Consider the following 17,045-nt stretch of genomic DNA (forward strand, 5'->3'; position numbering starts at 1 on the left):
GCTTGCGGGCTTCCCCCAGGCACCTGGTTGGCCACTGTGAGAACAGGATGCTGGACTAGATGGGCCACTGGCCTGATCCAGCAGGCTCTTCTTATGTTCTTATGTTCTTATTTCCAGTATGGAATGTCTCCCGCAGAATACTGACAAGTCCAGAGGCAGCCTAGGAGCTATATAACATAGGAAGCCAGTGTTACACGTGGTCAGATTATCCACCATATGTCTAGCCCAGCATTGCCCACTGCGACTGGCAGTGGCTCTGCAGCATCTTGGGCAAAACCCTTTCACATTGCCTGCTGCTACCGGATCCTTTTTCACTGGGGACTGAAACCGGAACCTTCTGTTTGCTTTCAGGTATTCTACCACTGTGCTATATGGCCCTCTGAAGTGTGCCATACTTCAACATTGTCTCTTTGCTCAAACCTTATGGAGAGGCAGAATTAATTGTGCAAACTGGGAATATATGCGCCTCCATAAGGAGCCGCCATCTCACATATCAATTTATATTACGGGTAAGGTGCCACAGCATCAGGCATGAAGATGTACAAGAAACTGGAGCAGCTTTCCACTGACAACAGGACAACACTCCCTGTATTTTTGTAACGTCTTCATTAAACCAGGGGTGGGGGGGAGCCCTTTTCAGCTCAAGGGCCGCATTCCCTTCTGGGCAATGTTCCAAGGGCCACGTGCAAGCAGTGGGCTGGGCCAAAGGGAAAAGTGGGTGGAGCATTAAATATGAATTTTAGCTTTGAACAGGAGGCAAGTTTCTACCCGCACTCACCTAACCCTCTCACAATCCTCCACCCAGTCAAATAAGGGGCATGATCAGATTTCAAGGACACATTTCAGCCAAGCAAAAACACTCAAGGAGGATGAGAAAAGCAGGGCTAATAAGAGATATGGCCTGGGGATTGGGGGATTGGGAGAGTCCCGAGGGCCAGACAGAAAGGCCCTTGGCCCTTAAGCCAGAGGTTCTTCACCCACGGCCTAATCCCTGGACAACTTCAAAATATATCTGTGCCACCACGGATCATAGGAAGGGTCAAAAAAAGCAGACGTGGGGATTTTCAGGAGCGAGGGCAGCAAGCAATCAGGGTATGCTCCAATTGGACTCCCCTCTCCCCTCCCAGGGCCATCTGCCATCAGCTCCCCTGTGGGAAGGGTCCTGACGGCTTATTATATTTTAATATGAATATGATTTTATTAATGTATATTCATGTTCCTTGCAAGCCGCCTAGCATCCTGAAAGGCGGGACATAAATAATTCGCAATATGCAAAATAAAGTAATAATAATCAAGGGCTGTCAGACGCGTAACCAGAAAATGCATCCCTTCAAGAACCTGGAAGGCAGGAGAGCAACAGAGAATGTAGCAGTGGTGCCCTCTTGGCATGCCCAGAAATCTCTTTGCCCAGCTTTCCCTCCTACCTGGCTCTAGCTGCTGGGTCAGTTTGAGTTACAGCAGACAGGAGAAAAAGATGGGCGAAGTGAATGATGAAGCAGGGCAGAGGGTCATAACATAGTCTTCCGAGACCCTGGAACAGGTAGTATTTCCAGGTGAGCCCCTGCCAGCTTTAGTAAGTTCAGTCCTACAAATTCCAAGTTAAAAGGCTCCAAGCAGAAAGGCAAGGAAGAATTCGAGCAGAAAATCCCTTGATAGCTGGGCTCAACACCTCCAGGTATTACTTGCCCTCTATTCTCACCTTTTACAAAACAGCTTTAAAAATCCCTAAGGGCTTTCAGAGAAGGTTCTTACCAAGCCGCTTTCTTAAATCAACCACGGGCGCTTCCAGACTGTCGCAATATTAGGGTAGTCTTCAATCACACACTGGCAAATTCAGGTAGCACAATTAAAGTGGGTTTGGCACCCTTGTGAAACAAACTAGCTTCCCCCTCCCCTCAAAAAAACCCAGACTTTTTGTAGTAAGGAAAGTGACAGGAAAATACATGGGAGAGTATGCAATAATAATTCCTTCACAGGAAGTCTTAATCTCCCCGTAAACGAATCAGAATGAACCCTCAACAGATAGGTCGTTTTCAGATTACCTAAGTTTATGTAAGATATTTTAAAGTTAGTTCCTATATTGAACAATCTTACTAAAATCAAGACACACAGACTATGAAGGGTAGATCTATGCATAAATACTACCTCTACAAAAACCGTCTTCCTTATTGAAAGGCTATTGAACAGAAGCTGCCCTAATACATTTTACTTGAACTGACGGAGGCACAGGGAAGAAAAATCTATCCAACTTGTAACTCCACGTTGCGAGGCCATCAGCCTCCAACTACCAGGTTCTGGAGATAAGCATCAGAAGACAGATATTCCCATCATGCCTTTCTTCAGAATCTCTCCAAGCTAACTGGCTGACCACTCTCAAAAGGCCTTTCACAGAACATCGTTCCCATCCACATTCTTAGACTGTTAAATTACAGGGCTGGGGGAATATTTATCCCCTCTCTAAGGAGAGACGGGTCTCAGCTTACCGGAATACAGGGCTGTGACCTCCAATACGAGCTTTGGACCAGGCCAACGGGGAAGGCACTGCCAGGTAATCCATTCCTTCTTTACGTGCCATTCCAAGTCCAAAGCCCCCCGTGGTGCTGCTGCCCCCATCCTCCCCATTGCAGCTCCCTTCCTCCTTCCTGGTCAGTGCCACTGTCTGCTCTGTCGAGGTCTTCCGGGCTTTCTGGGGAATGCTTTCAGCTGGCCGGGCTCCAGTACAGCTGAAGGGGGCTGTGTCGCCCCCTGCCTCCACGGACTCCCCCGGGGCCTCTTCACCCAGGCTGCCCCTCCGGGAAAGACACGGGGACGCAGAGGAGTGTGTTTCAGAGCTGGAGTAGCGCCGTTTGCCACAGGGAGAAGCTGGCCGTGGGCCCAGAAGCATCCACCCATCCTCCGTTCCCCGGCTTGGGGAATAGCTGGCACCGTAGGCCGGCCAAGACTCATCAGCAGATGACCACGGCTTGGGGGAGCCCCGAGGAGAACCCAAGGGGGAACTGAGGGCAAAACGAGCTGCCGCCTCATTCAGCTCACACTCCACATCATCCCCCGCAGGGGCCTCGTCATCTGAAAAAAAACTCCAGGGCGAGACACTACCACTGCTGGCAGGACTAGGCGTGAAGAAACCGGAAGACGGAGTTGCCTCGCGGTAGCCCCCAAAGGCCTCCAGGAGGAGGTAGTCACGCGGCGAGGAGTCCCAGTCATCTTCCTCGGCCCGACGGCCTGGCGAAATTGTCGTGATCTGGATGCTCGGGCACTCCAGCACACGGGAGCCTCCTAGGCGGACTCGCCGGGCCGGCTGGCTCTCAAAGGTGTCACCATCCAAGTCAGCTGGACGGGGAGGGGGAGAGTGCATGCCCGCACGGCCCCCACCAAGGTGCAGTGGACACGGGATGCCCAGGGGAGAGGTGTAGGGAGGCGGGTCACCCAGAGTAAGAGAACAATAGGCAGGGAGGGTGTCCGTATCCAGGTCTGTAAAAAAAGAGAGAGAGAGAGAGAAGAAATGAGAACCACCTTGATGGATTCAATCAAAGGCTCACCTGGTGGACTACGACCTGGGAGAGGGAGACCGGGGTTCGAATCCCCACACAGCCATGAAGCTCACTGGGTCAGTGAGCTTGGGCCAGTCACTGCCTCTCAGCCTCAGAGGGAGGCAATGGTAAACCCCCTCTGAACATCGCTTACCATGAAAGCCCTATTTGTAGGGTCGCCATAAGTTGGAATCGACTTGAAGGCAGTCCATTTCCATTTTCAAGGGAAGATCCCAAGAACTGCACCCCCAAAGATAGCCATCCCCAGTTATTTGCCCACCAGCAACTGGCAATCAAAGGTATACTGCTCTTGACAATGGGGACTCCATTCTGCTATTGTTGCCAATAACTGCTGATATACATAGCATTTAGGCATGTTAATAAATAAAAAGCAACCAATAATGGGACTGGGACGGGCTAAAGGGACAGAGGGAGACGCCATTGTACAAGTGACTCTCTGCTCGGTTAACCCAAAGACAATTCTTACACACCAGAAAACAACCAAGCAAACGGGCATTGATAAGTCTACTAAATCATCCTGTCAAGTAATACAGATGACTTTTACTGCATATCAGACAAAAAACGGGTGCCAAAAAAGTCCCCGTTTCTACTGATAAAACGAAACACAAAGCGCCAACTACGTTACAATCCCACGATTGTCCTGTGCAAGCTTAGAATTTGGTATGAAGTACACCAATGTAGCATCTTGAGAACTGCATTAAAAAAAAAAAAAGCACCACCTTTTAGCCCTCATGGCTGTGAAGATGAACTCAATCTGCAATTCATTTCATGAAATGGTATATGCCTTTGGGTACATGTGCGAGTTTCTACTTGAATTAAAGTTACGTTTTAAGAAACGTGCGAACAGCCCACTTCCATCTAAGCTGGTCATTACAAGAACCTTCTAACATTAAGGATTTAGCGCTTGAGCTTACGCGTTTTCCTCTTCCCTCTTGCATCCCTTTTTCCTTTCATGCCATCTCGTTTTAGACTGTAAGCGAGGCTTAGCTATTTTTCTTGATTTGTAAGCCACTCTGGACATTTTCTGGTACAAAATAGTTTGAACGAATCAATGAATGAATAGACTAGCAAAGGCATGAGCAGATGGGGGGCTGAGCAGAACATCTAGCAGCTGAGGGCCAGGGAGCAGGGAGGGCCGTAGCTGTATGGCAGAGCATTGGCTTTGATTACAGAAGGTCTCTGTTTCAATCCCCGGCACCTCTAGGTAGGACCAGAAAGATCCCCAGTCTGAAACCCTGCAGAGCCGCTGCCAGTTAGTGTCAGCAACACTGAGCTGAATGGACCAACGCTCTGACTCAGGCCAAGGCAGTGTTCTTTGCTCTTCTCATTATACCTTCCCCCTTACTCACTGCTAGCAATAGCTGGATCCAAATATGTGACCTAATCATCAAATCAATTCAAGAGGGAGGATCTCAGCATTCAAAAACAAAAAAGATGTGTAGGGAGATTTTTCAGTGACACACAAACAGCCTTGGAAAGATCCAGTTTCATGCTTTCATTTGGCCCCCGGAATCTTGCGTACGTCAAGAGAGAGGCAAAGCTAAGAACCCAAACCCCATGGGATGAATATTAAATATAGCTGGCTAGGGGAAAAAAACTAACCCGCACGTCAAATAAAGGAAGAAGGAAGATTCTCTTTTCCCCCTAAAAATAACAACACACCAAACATTTGGATCTACAGATCAAGAAAAACAATAATAAAGAGACGAAAGTTGATTTGTTCCTCTCTGCCCCACAACCCACCCTCTACCGACACATGCTTTCAATTTAAAGTTTATTTCTCTCTCCCCCTCTCTCTAGTTTTCACAATCTTTTCTCGCAGGAGGGAGTGGGTCATGGCTCCCAAATGGCTCACACCTCAACTCACCATCCAGCCTGATCTTGTCATACGACACCAGTTTTCGCCAACCTGGTGCCCTCCAGATGTTTTGGACTACTGGTGCCTGTCAAGATGTGCAGGCAGGATGTTGTAGCACAAAACATCTTGCAGGATACCAGGTTGGCAAAGGCTGGGTTTAGAGTGTCAGACTAGGAGACGCACAAGGCCAGAGTTCGCCAGTCTCCCAGCCTCAGTTTCCTCACAGGGTTTTCGTCAGGATCAAGGCGGGAGAACTGTCTATGCAGCCCTAAGCTCCTTAGAAGAGAGGCAGGACAAAAGGAATAAAACAAAATAAAACAGAAACCACATCCAAATCAAAGCTACTTCCACTCCCTAACATCAGCTTCTTGATAAACCTGCCTTAGCTAGACCTGTCCACTTCTATCTGAAGTAGTTTGGGTTGAATTTTTGCATCCCACCAGCATGAAAATAGTTCATCTTACTAACCACCCCATCTCTGACTACCTGAGCCTTCAAACTGGAGATGCCAGGGACTGAACCTTGAATTTTACTATTTATTTATTACATTTATATCCCACCTTTCCTCCAAGCATCTCAAACTGGCGTACATGGTTCTCTCTTCTCCATTTTATCCTCACAACAACCCTGCGAGGTAGGTTAGGCTGAGAGACAGTGATTGGCCCGAGGTCACCCAGTGAGCTTCACGGCTGAGTGGGGATCTGAATCCAAGTCATAGTCCAACACTCTAACCACTATACCACACCGGCTCACAGTTGCACCCAAATCCCCACTGCTATTCCTGGTATCAAAATCCAAGCACTGATTGGATTTAACGTAGTTTAAAAATGGCTAACCTGTGGCCCTGCAGATATTACTGGACTACAACTCCCAGCATCATCTCACATTATTAATACCCTGCTGGCCGTGACTGATGGGAGTTGTAGTCCAAAACATCTGGAGGCCACCAAGTTGGCAAAGGCTTCAGTGAGCAATACTACATAATAAAGGACACTGTGATACACCAGTCTGAGCTATATTTTTGTCCAACACTGTTTCATAGCTTATATGGAACCCCCATGAACAAAGGCAGTATATCTCTGAATACCACATGGAGAGTATAAAAACAAAGTGAGCAGCTGCGCTCGCTCCCTGCTTGTGAGCTTTCCAGCCACATCAGGCTGACCGCTGATGCTGGGCTAGACAGACCTTCGCTCTTCTTGTTCTGGAGAAGGGCCATAGCTCAGAGGGAGAGCAAATTCAGTCCCCAGCATCGTCAGGTAGGGCTGGAAGAGACTCCTGTCTGCAACCCTGGAGAGCCACTGCCAGTCAGAGTTGACAACACTAAGCTAGATGGACCAATGGGCTGACTCGCTACAGGGCTGGTTTCTACATTTGTCCTATGGTGGCCATTGAGAGTGGGATGGCCCCTGTCTGGGTGCCGGGGCTTGTTCTTCCACTTTGCCCCCTCCTTGCCCCCAGCTGGGTGAATGGGAGAGAGAAGGCCGAAGTCTCCCTCTTGCCTTTGAGACAAATACTTTTTGGAAGATTTGGGAGGGAGGGGTGGGGGGAAAATGGAGGCTTAGAAAGCTTCCCCTAAACTTGGCCTAGTCTTCTCTGGGCCTCCACCCTGTTTTGTGGGCCAGAGACAAGCCCACGATTCAGTTGGATGGAGAGAAACCAGAGGGGGGGGGGAGAGAAAGAGAGACTGTCAGGGAGGAGCCGCCATCTGAACCCAATTAAAGGGCCATTTCCCAAAGCCCCAGGCTTCACTGGCAGGGACCCCCGTTGCCAAGGAAACGGGGCACAGGCCAAAAGACGAAAAGGAAAATTGCACCGTTGCAGGGAGCTAGTTGAAACCGTATGCGAGAGAGAGGCAGGCATGAAGTGTGCCTGCCCCCCCTTTTCCCATTTACTGCCAGCAACCCCCCCCAAACTCATGCTCCCCTACACCCGGGATTTGAAGGCCTTGGACAGAGGCCAGGCTGGAGGGATTGGATTCTGTGGGATCCCAAGGCCCTCTCAGCCCCCATCTGGATTTCATTTGAACCAGACGCCGCCTGCCCAGAGACGGTTTGACCTTTCTCTTTGGAAAAAAACCCAGTTTCCTACCTCCGCCTCAGAGGCTGGCTCACGCAGGGCTGCCAACTTCCTCGCAGCAGTGCCCTCAGCCAGGGTGTGGATATATTTTGGGGGCACATGTCTGCTTTTAGTTGAACCCCTTCCAGATGCACCCCGTAAGTAGGGGTTATGGGGCCAGGAATGTTACTACACTAGCTTCCAAGACAGAGATGGGGGAGGGGATTTGCCAGGATATTTTGAGGGTGGGGGACAGAGTTACATCTTTTTAAAAAGCCAGAGAAGGAGGCAGTATTTCCCCACCACCAGCACCACCTCCGCGCCCCATTCTCATTTTTCAAATGTGTGTGTGGAAATGCATGTCACGCAACCCGCATTTTTCCATTTTGGGATTCAAAGCCTGGATTTCCAAATGTGATATTTTGAGCTGCAAGCTCTTCTTCTGATGTGACCACTTCAAGAATCTGAGAAAGTGAGTTCTGGCGACAAAAACTCACATCACCCAAAAAATTGTTAAAGGGGCCACAATGTTCTGGGATTGCTCTTTTCCGCATCATCAGACTAACAGAAGTCAAGTTCTTCTGGAGTAGATTTTCATCCTGGGGGAGCCAAGCGGTGGGAGTGGGAAGAGTTTGGCTTTGTGAGTGGAGTGTGTGTCTGCACGAGACAAGTTTCAGGCATGAAAAAGAAAAAAAAGCTAGTGGAAATTCAACAGTCTCTCTTGATTCGTCATGAGGCTCAGAGAAAAGTTTGCGACTTTGGTGCAAGTCCTTAAGATCATAACATCAGTTCCAACATGTGATATTGCAAGTAGTTAAGAGCCCAAATAACTTAACCGAAACTTAAGGAGTCACTAACTGTACACTGAACAAACATCTTTGTACAGCGTCTCTTGCACTACATGTGGGCACATATGAATTACTACTATAATGCATTTCTGTATGTGCAGAAGCCTAAATTTGCATACCGACAGAGTGTTTTAATGGAAACAGAACTTTTCATTTCATTTTTCATGGGCATTTTCATTCTTCATGGGCATTTTGCATCACCTGTGACCAGATAATCTCTAACCGCAATATGTTTTTGTCCACCATTATTACCAAGCTAACCAGGGGGAAGCAAAGTCTGTTCTCTCCAACTAAATGGACAGCAGTACTTTTTCCTCAGGACTTAGAGCAGGGATGGGGAGCCTCAGTCTTGGGAGCCAAAAGTGGCCATCCCATGTTTCTTTATCTGGCCCTTAGGACTCTCTCCACACCACCTACTCTCCACAGGCCACACTTCTCACTGAGCATGCTTTGCACCCTCCTTGAGGTTTTTTTTTCCTTTTTTTTTGGCCTGGCTGAAATGTGTCAATGAACTCTGATAATGCCTCTTGGTTGTCTGTAAGGAGGGCAGAGCATGTTGCGTGTGTGTAGAAACTAGCCTACTGTAAAAGGAGAAACTTGATATTCATTGCTTCAGCCACTTTTGCCCCTGGCCCCACCCATCATTGGCATATGGCCCCAGACATAGAGAAGCTCATAGTCTTTACAACGATCCTATAAAGTAGGCCACTATTAAACACACTGTAGCCAAGGCTAAGAAATCATAGGTCACCTTGGAATCAGGGGTGGGGACCCTGTGGCCCTCCAGATACTGCTGGACCCCAACTCCCATCAGCACCACCAGCAGGGCCAATGGTCTGGGTTGATGGGAGTTGTAGTTCTGCAACATCTCGATGGCCACAGCCTTAAGCCTGAAATGAACAAATGAGTTCATAGTTGAACCAGTTTGAACCCGAGACTTTCCAGCTCATAGTGTCCACCTAAAACCACTATACAACACCACCTTTCTCTCTTTCGCTTTGATGAAAATATTATTTCCATAAAAAGGTACTCAGTTATTGGTCCCAGGACCTCAAAAGCTACAAGGACATATTCTGTGCAGAGTTCTGAGCAATCCAAAAGCTTGCAGATACCAAGTTTTCAGAAAAGCACAGGACGTGTGATACGGGAGAGGGATTCCTTTCCTCGTTCACTCTTTCACACACGCACACTTTCCTCGACATCATGGGCAAAAACGCAACTCCCATCTTTAAAAACGATTGCAAATATTGTTAACCATTCACATGCCTTGTACGATTTCGGGATTCAATTGCTCACTCTCAGATAGAAAACAGACACAGCAAGAATGGAGAATCCATACCGTCTCCCGCCCCCTTGTCCTAAAAAGGGAAAGGGGGGGGGACTCTTTCCAGCTACATCAGACATTCACGCACACCAAAAAAGTCTGCTTTCTCATCTGTTCGCATACCTTCCTCCTGGCAACCAAAACAGCCCCACAGCAAGCCCCATCTCACCTTCCAAGGGGACCCCCATAGCCGGATGCTCTTTTTCTTCCTCTCCAAAAATCAGCTTGAACTCTAAGTCCTCATCTTCACAGTTTGCTGCGCCCATTTTTTTTCAGGGGGTGGGGAGGGGGAAACGGTGGCTGCAGCCTAATAGGGTTGCAAACCCCCTCCCTCTGCCCCCAAAAGGAACTGGGGGCCAGGTGGAGGAGATAGGAGATTCACCCCCTGCTCTCCCCCCCTTTAGCGCAATACCTCTTTCTGAGCCTTCTACCTTTTCTATCTTTCTCTTTAATATTTAAATAAAAAAATTAAAAAAAACTTTTCTCAAACAAACTTTTCCCTCTCCTCCAACTGACCCACTCCCACTCCCTTTCTCCTTGCTGATTGGCTCTTTAGAGAACCCAAACCATGCCCCCGTATGTCACTTTAAGCCACTCCCACCGGGAAGGTGGAGGGGGTGGAAGAGAGAATGTGAACTGGACTGTTCTACGATCCCCCACCCCGCGAGGACAGGAGGAACCACTACCCCCTTTCTTGTCCTTCCAGATGGGCCAGTCTACCTGGAGGCCCATTGGATAGCATTCCAAGGAGGGCCCGCCTCTCATTTGGTTGCTTATTAGGCAGGGTTGGACACACCCAGGTAACCTCTTAAAGGCAGAGGGACGCATTGCGTTTAGCGAGAGCTACGCTGCCATTATCCTGGTTACAGAGTGTACGGTGTGCCAAAGCAGTTTCCCAGTCACGCAGGGAGTGGAAGTGTCAGAGCCGGGCCACCCATACGAGCACACGAAAGAATGGTGGAGCTTCTCCTCTTTTGATGCAATCTCAACACTGGAGGCGATAGCCGGGAGGAATAACGTGGATATCCCACCAGGATACTTGACCCTTCCGTTGCTGATTTGCAGACCAATCTGACAACCCTGAAACCACCCCCCCTTTTTAAAAAAATCTGTTTTTATCCTGCCTTTCCTTCAAAGCGCTCAGGAGACTGGAATATGGCTCTTCCCCACCCCTTGTTATGCTTACCATATCCCTGTGAGTGAGTTTTGTGGCTGAGCAGTTAATTTGATCCTGGTCCTTGTTCAGCGTTCTAAACCAGCCTTTGTCAACCTGGCGCCCTCCAGATATTTTAGACAACTCTCATCAATCCAGCAAATTCATGGAAAATAAGGCAATCAATGGCTACTAGTTCTGTCTCTGTAGTCGGAGAGGATATGCTTCCTAAAACCAGTTGCTGGAAACCACAGGAGGGGAGAGTGGTCTTGCACTCATGTCCTGCTTACGGGCTTCCCATGGGCAATTGGTTGGCCACCTTGAGAACAGGATGCTGGATGAGATGGGCCATTGGCCTGATCCAGCAGGCTCTTGCGTTCTTATGAGCAAGCTGGGCTGGCAGAGAGGGATGGGAATTGTAATCCAAAACATCTGGAGGGCACCAGTTGGGGAAGGCTGCTCTAATTAGAACTCCACACTAGTTCCCAGCACCTTGGGATTAGAAAGCTCTCACACAATCCCCCCAATTGAAGATGTGTGAAGATGGGCAAGGGCACCCCTTGTGTGCTCAGAGGCACTGCCTCTTGAGCAAAGATTACAAATTCACTGGGGGGAGGAATATTCATCTGGCTTTGGGGGCAATTGCTGCAAAAAAAGCTTCTTTGAAGTCAGCTTATACTCAAGGCTTTGTCCCAGATCACCCCTAAGATTCTGGGGGCTGCCCTCAAACATTGGGCTCCAATACTAACCCCATCCCACAAACCCATTAGGATCTGCCTCTGGCATGCCCAGGTTCAATTGAAAAAGAAGAGCTGGCAATCCTATCTTGACCTCCTGTCCAAACTGAAATCTGGCAGGTATTCACAACTCAACTTTATTGCTATTATTTGCAAATACAGTAGGACAAGTCTCTGCCTCAAGGAGACTGCAATCTAAAGTCCAATGGGGGGGGAACCACAGAGGAAGGGGGAAGGGAGGCTCAGATAAATAGGAGAAGAATATACTACAGTAGGGCCCCACTCATACGGCAGGTTATGTTCCGGACCCCCGCCGAAAAACAAAAACCGCCAAAAAGCAGAACTCATTGAATAGAATGGTGTGCAATGCCCGAAAACCGCCATAAAAGCGGAACAAGTGGCGTATGAGTGGGACTTTAGTCTAATTGCATCTAATTGAGACCGCCGCATTAGCAAAGTGCCGTAAAGCGAGGACCTACTGAATTGCAGGGATGGGGAACCAGCAACCTTTCAGGTGTTTTTGGACTCCATCTCCCATCAGCCCCCAGCCCACCAGATGGCCAATGATCAGGGATGACGGGAGTTGAAGTAAAGACCACATGTGGAGAGCCACAGATTCTCTACCCCTGTAGTAGGCCGTGGGAACAAGTGTATGTGCTGAATCAAAGGCCTCACTTGAAAAAGGAGTCCCATTTATTCTGTTAAGCCCATTTTCCCTGAATGGTTAAAAGCTCCAGAGTAACACTGAGTACAGGAGACATGGTGTCTTTCTAATACTGGTTTTATTTACAAATTTGCAAGCAGAGCATATTGGAAGCAAGAGGCTTCCCCAGTAGCCAGCAGCAATGCTGATCCTGTATAAAATTCATGAAAAGAACATCCGCTTGGACCACCACAGCCCTCCAGCTACTGATTCATCCAGTCAGTGTGACTTGCAGCTGTCTGTCTCCTCTCTAGATTCAGACTTTAAAGTATTTCACAGCTCCTCCCACTAGCTCTGATTAGTGTCATGTTCCAAAGGCAGAGGAACTAGAGTTCCAGGCTATTAAGAAACACATTCCTGGTCATTAAGGATCATTGACATTCTTTTGTTACTTCCCTGACTAACCCACTGGTCTGCTGGGCAAAACCAGAGTAGGGATCAGACTGTTCAAGACAGCTAAACTCAGAGCTGTTCCCCTGGGAGCACCTGGGCTTCAAGCACCCACATTTAGAGTACATTGTTTGGACATCCAGCTCTGTGAGCTGCGCTAGAGAAATCTTCCCATGTTATAAAGCAGTTCAGTTTCAGCCTAACACACTGAAAACCTCAAACCTATTGCTGTTGCTGGATACACTAGAGGAGGTAGGGAAGGGACCTTTGGCCTTCCAGGTGTTGTTGAACTACAACTCCCATCATCCCCAGCCATTGGTCATGCTTGCTGGGGCTGATGCAGTACAGCAGGATCTGGAGGGCCAAAGGTTCCCCACACCTGCACTAGAGTAATGTGGTACCCTGTATGTTACTGAACTCCAACTCTCAGCCCCAGACAGCATGGACAATGGTCAGGAACGGTGAAAGCTGTAGTCCAGCAACATCTGGAGGCGCCGCATTGGTTTTCCCTGCTCTGCAGTTAAGAATTTGCCTGGAAGCTGCACCCGTCAGAGAAGCCCTGCTAGAGCTGTGGGGACAGAATATTGTAACTCTGTGGTCAAAAATATGCACTCTGCATGTGCCTAGAGGCAGTTCCGTATTATTATCTCACTGTGAGTCCTGCAATACCTGATCTCTGTGTCTGGCCAATTTCCATCTGGCTTGGGAGAGCAGGACTTTGACTGACATCCACTACAAAGGTTGCTTCTAAAGGTCCCAAAGACATCTCACTGCAAGTCCTACAAGACCTGATTCTTGCTCTCTTTCTGTCTTAGAAGTGCAGGGACCTGATTGACTCCACCTGCAAAGGCTACTTCTGTTGCTTGGGACACCTAAAGAGACCATTGGGGTGGTGTATTGTTTAAGTGTTGTTGCTGGGGTAGTTTTGGAAAAGTTGTATTATTTTTGCTGTTATTTAGATCAGGGGTTCCCAAACTATGGTCCACAGACCATCGGTACACCACAATCTTCATTCAGGGAGTCCACAAAGTGTCTCCAGATTTGTGGCTAAAGATGGAAGTTGGCACACCCATTGCATTAAGTATTCGCTTTGGTTTTTATCGTACTGTATTCTATGGAATTCAAAGTGTAATGTAATAAAACACTATAAGAAATAAAAAAGCAATTAAAATAAATTTAAAAACCATGCAGTATCTAGCATATCACATTCCAATTTCTACAACAGGCAGAAAAAGCATTTAGTCTGCCAAGACCTGCAGCAAGTTTCAAGTGGTCCATGGGAAAAATGTTTTGGGAACCACTGATATAGATTATTCCTCTCGTAAAGTGGTGAATTTTTTGAACAATAATTGTGTTTTGGTTCACCTATAAGTGAGTGCCAGAAGTGTGAATTAAGCATTTTCTCATTAAAATGCAAAGAAAATGGAATGCCTCGTCCTTACTTCAAATCCACAGGCCCCGCAATTGTAATCCCAACCTCCCTTCGTCCTCCACTGCAAAGACCTGCGCTGTCGCTCGTGATCCCTGCCCATGCCAGCTATATATTCCCAGAGTCCAAACCAATCCACACTCCAATGGGTTAACATTCTTTCATTTCCCATTTCCATGGCCCACAAGAGAGAGTGGCGCATGTGGCCTTTGCAAAAACAGAGAGATGTCCCAGGCCAGGGCTCAAGTCCTCCCTTTTTTTTCTCCCCTCCCCCCATGCAATCCTTCCCTACCTTAATCAAAATCATCCATCTGTTAACATGCAGAGTCAGGCCAAAGCACAGCGCTCAGGGCGGCACAAGTTCAAACTCTTTTCCCAGAGGCTTCTCCAAGCTAGACTTCCGGGGCCTTGGAACTTCACAGCACCATCTCCAAGGATGTTTTAACGCTGTCTTTCTAGCCCAGCCAACTGGACCCCAGAATACTTTTGTAGCTGTCCCTGATTTTCAGTGTCTGTTTCCGAGTCCAACATCTGTCTGGGTTTTCTATAAAGCTTCGAGTTCCCAGCAGCCAAGCATGGAAACTGTTTCTCAGTAAGATTTCCCATCCCTTTCTTTCATTTATTCATATATATTTTTTACTTCTTTTAAACATGCCAGGCAATACCAGGGTTTCCACCACATTCTTTGCCAATAGCTTGTGTGGAAAGGAAAGAAAGGAGTTCTTGATGAGCAATGATAGTTTTACTGGTCCATTAAAAAAAAACCTTCCAAAATCCACAGATGGGCAATATCATCATCATCATTACAGTTCTAGCCAACTAAATTCTACACAGAGTAGACCCACTAAAATTAATGCACCCAAATAAGTCATTTTATTACATTCAGTGGGTCTGCTCTGAGTAGCATTGGATACAAACTATATCCCACCTTTCCTCCACTGAGCTTAAGGTAGTATATGACACAGAGTTCTCCTTTCCATTTTATCCTCATACTATCCTGTATGGTAGGCTAGGCTAAGAGACAGTGAATGACCCAAGGTCATCCAGAGAGCTTCATGGCCAAATGGAAATTTGAAGCTGGGTCTCCCAAGTTCCTAGGCCGACACTCTAACCGCTGCACCATCCTGTTGTTGTTATGTGCCTTCAACTTGATTACGACTTATGGCAACCCTATGAATCAGACACCTCCAAGAGCATCGGTCATGAACCACCCTGTTCAGATCTTGTAAGTTCAGGTCTGTGGCTTCCTGTATGCAATCAACCCATCTCTTGTTTGGCCTTCCTCTTTTTCTACTCCCTTCTGTTTTCCCCAACATTATTGTCTTTTCTAGTGAATCCTGTCTTCTCATGATGTGTCCAAAGTATGATAACCTCAGTTTCATCATTTTAGCTTCTAGTGACAGTTCTGGTTTGATTTCTTCAAACACCCAATTATTTGTCTTGTTCAGTGATACTTCTTTGCATTTGAGGACCTTTTCTAGTTCTCTCAGAGCTGCCCTCCCCAGTCCTAGCCTTCTTCTGATTTTTTGGCTATTGTCTCCATTTTGGTTAATGACTGTGCTGAGGTATTGACAATGCTTGACAAGTTCAAGCACCACCCTGGCTCTCCTTATGATTTCTGTTCTTTATAGAATACCTTTATTGGGACTGATGAAAACACATGGGATTTGAGCTGCAGACCTGATTCTTGTCCCACTTACAGGGTTATGGAGGCAGCAGCGGAGGAGTCATGTAAGGGTCAGGCCCTGGAGGTTTTTAAAAATAAATAAATAAATAAATAGGGAGTATCACCAATTTGGATAGCAGAAGAAGGGACACTTTGTACTTTTCTTCCTGGCTCAATCAAACGAAAAGGGAGACAAGAATGAGGGCTCACAACGTGTCCAGCTTGGACTTGGAAGGTGCTCTTTTTATAAAGAGGATCTTTAAGAACAAACTTCCCCAATCCACAGTTGGTCAAGGCCTTTAGTTACTGGATTTGGAATCAACCAAAAATGACTTTAATGGTTCCCAGAAGCATGTGGATCGTCATGTGTCCTAATAATTTGCAACGAGAATGAGTTAATTGGTGCAACATACAATTAGTGTTTTTTTTTAATCGTATTAAAAAAAGGATGCATTCCAGAGTATGCTGGAGTTTGTTACAAGCTCATCAGGGATTCTTCCCAAAAAAGGAATGTAAGAAGGTGACTTATATCAAGCCAGACCAATGGCCCAGCTAGTTCGGTATTGTCTACACCGAGGGTGGGGAACCAGTGGCCCTCCGGATGTTGTTGGACTCCAGCTCCCATCAGCCCCAGCCGGCATGGCCAACAGTCCAAGGATGATGAGAGTTGGAGTCCAGCAACATCTGGACCCCGTCCTTTGTCTACACTGACTGGCAGCCAGGCCCGGGAGGCCCAGGCCACTTCTGGCTTTGGAGCCCTTTAGCCATAATAAATGCAGCCGTGAAAAAAGTGACGATGCACAAAAACAAAACAAAGCACCAAGAGAGAGAGAGAGTATTGCATTTCTATTTGAATCATAGTGTTTGTTGGCGGAAGCTGGCGCTGCTCCACCAACCTCAGTCTGCGCTCAGACAACTTGTGTTCTTACATACAAACAGGCCAGAGGGTGGCACTGCCGGTCATCTTCCTCTGCAGTCTCAGGGCTGACCGTGTCGAACCCAGCAGGGAGGAGGAAGAATGGAGACAAAAGTGGGATTAGTTGGCTGTGCCTCTTGTTGGCTCCCCTGTTGGGCTCCCTGCCTTCCACCCCACCAGTCCCAATGTGCACCAGCCACCCCTGGTATTTGTTTCTCAATCTGCACCCACACGTATAAATTAGCATCTGCACATTTTATACAAATCTGCATCACGTTTTGCCCTTTTGTGTTTGGCGATGCATAAGTGGCTACTCTAGAAGGACCCATGCTGACACTCACCTGAAAAATAATAATTTTGGCAAAACTGAATTAAATAGAATCTCTTAATTGACATTGAGCGAAGTGGGGTT

At 47.5% G+C, this 17,045-nt stretch overlaps 1 protein-coding gene across 2 annotated transcripts in view; it reads right to left on the minus strand.

The window, feature by feature from the left end:
* NFATC4 (nuclear factor of activated T cells 4) overlaps positions 1–14,626 on the minus strand; it is a 34,653-nt gene extending 20,027 nt beyond the window's left edge. The window contains exons 1-2 of one of the 2 annotated variants that reach the window (XM_061588013.1): positions 14,344–14,626; positions 2,484–3,471 (exon numbers count right to left, since the gene is read on the minus strand). In XM_061588013.1, the coding sequence (XP_061443997.1) occupies positions 2,484–3,355 (872 nt within the window). In that variant the 5' untranslated portion in view covers positions 3,356–3,471; positions 14,344–14,626. Of the gene's footprint in view, positions 1–2,483; positions 3,472–9,808; positions 10,386–14,343 lie in introns of those variants that run through there. The other variant, XM_061588012.1, reaches the window with a different exon arrangement.
* Positions 14,627–17,045: the final 2,419 nt, after the last annotated feature.

Source organism: Rhineura floridana, chromosome 11 (genome assembly GCF_030035675.1).
Source record: "Rhineura floridana isolate rRhiFlo1 chromosome 11, rRhiFlo1.hap2, whole genome shotgun sequence".
NCBI classification, from domain to species: Eukaryota; Metazoa; Chordata; class Lepidosauria; order Squamata; family Rhineuridae; genus Rhineura; species Rhineura floridana.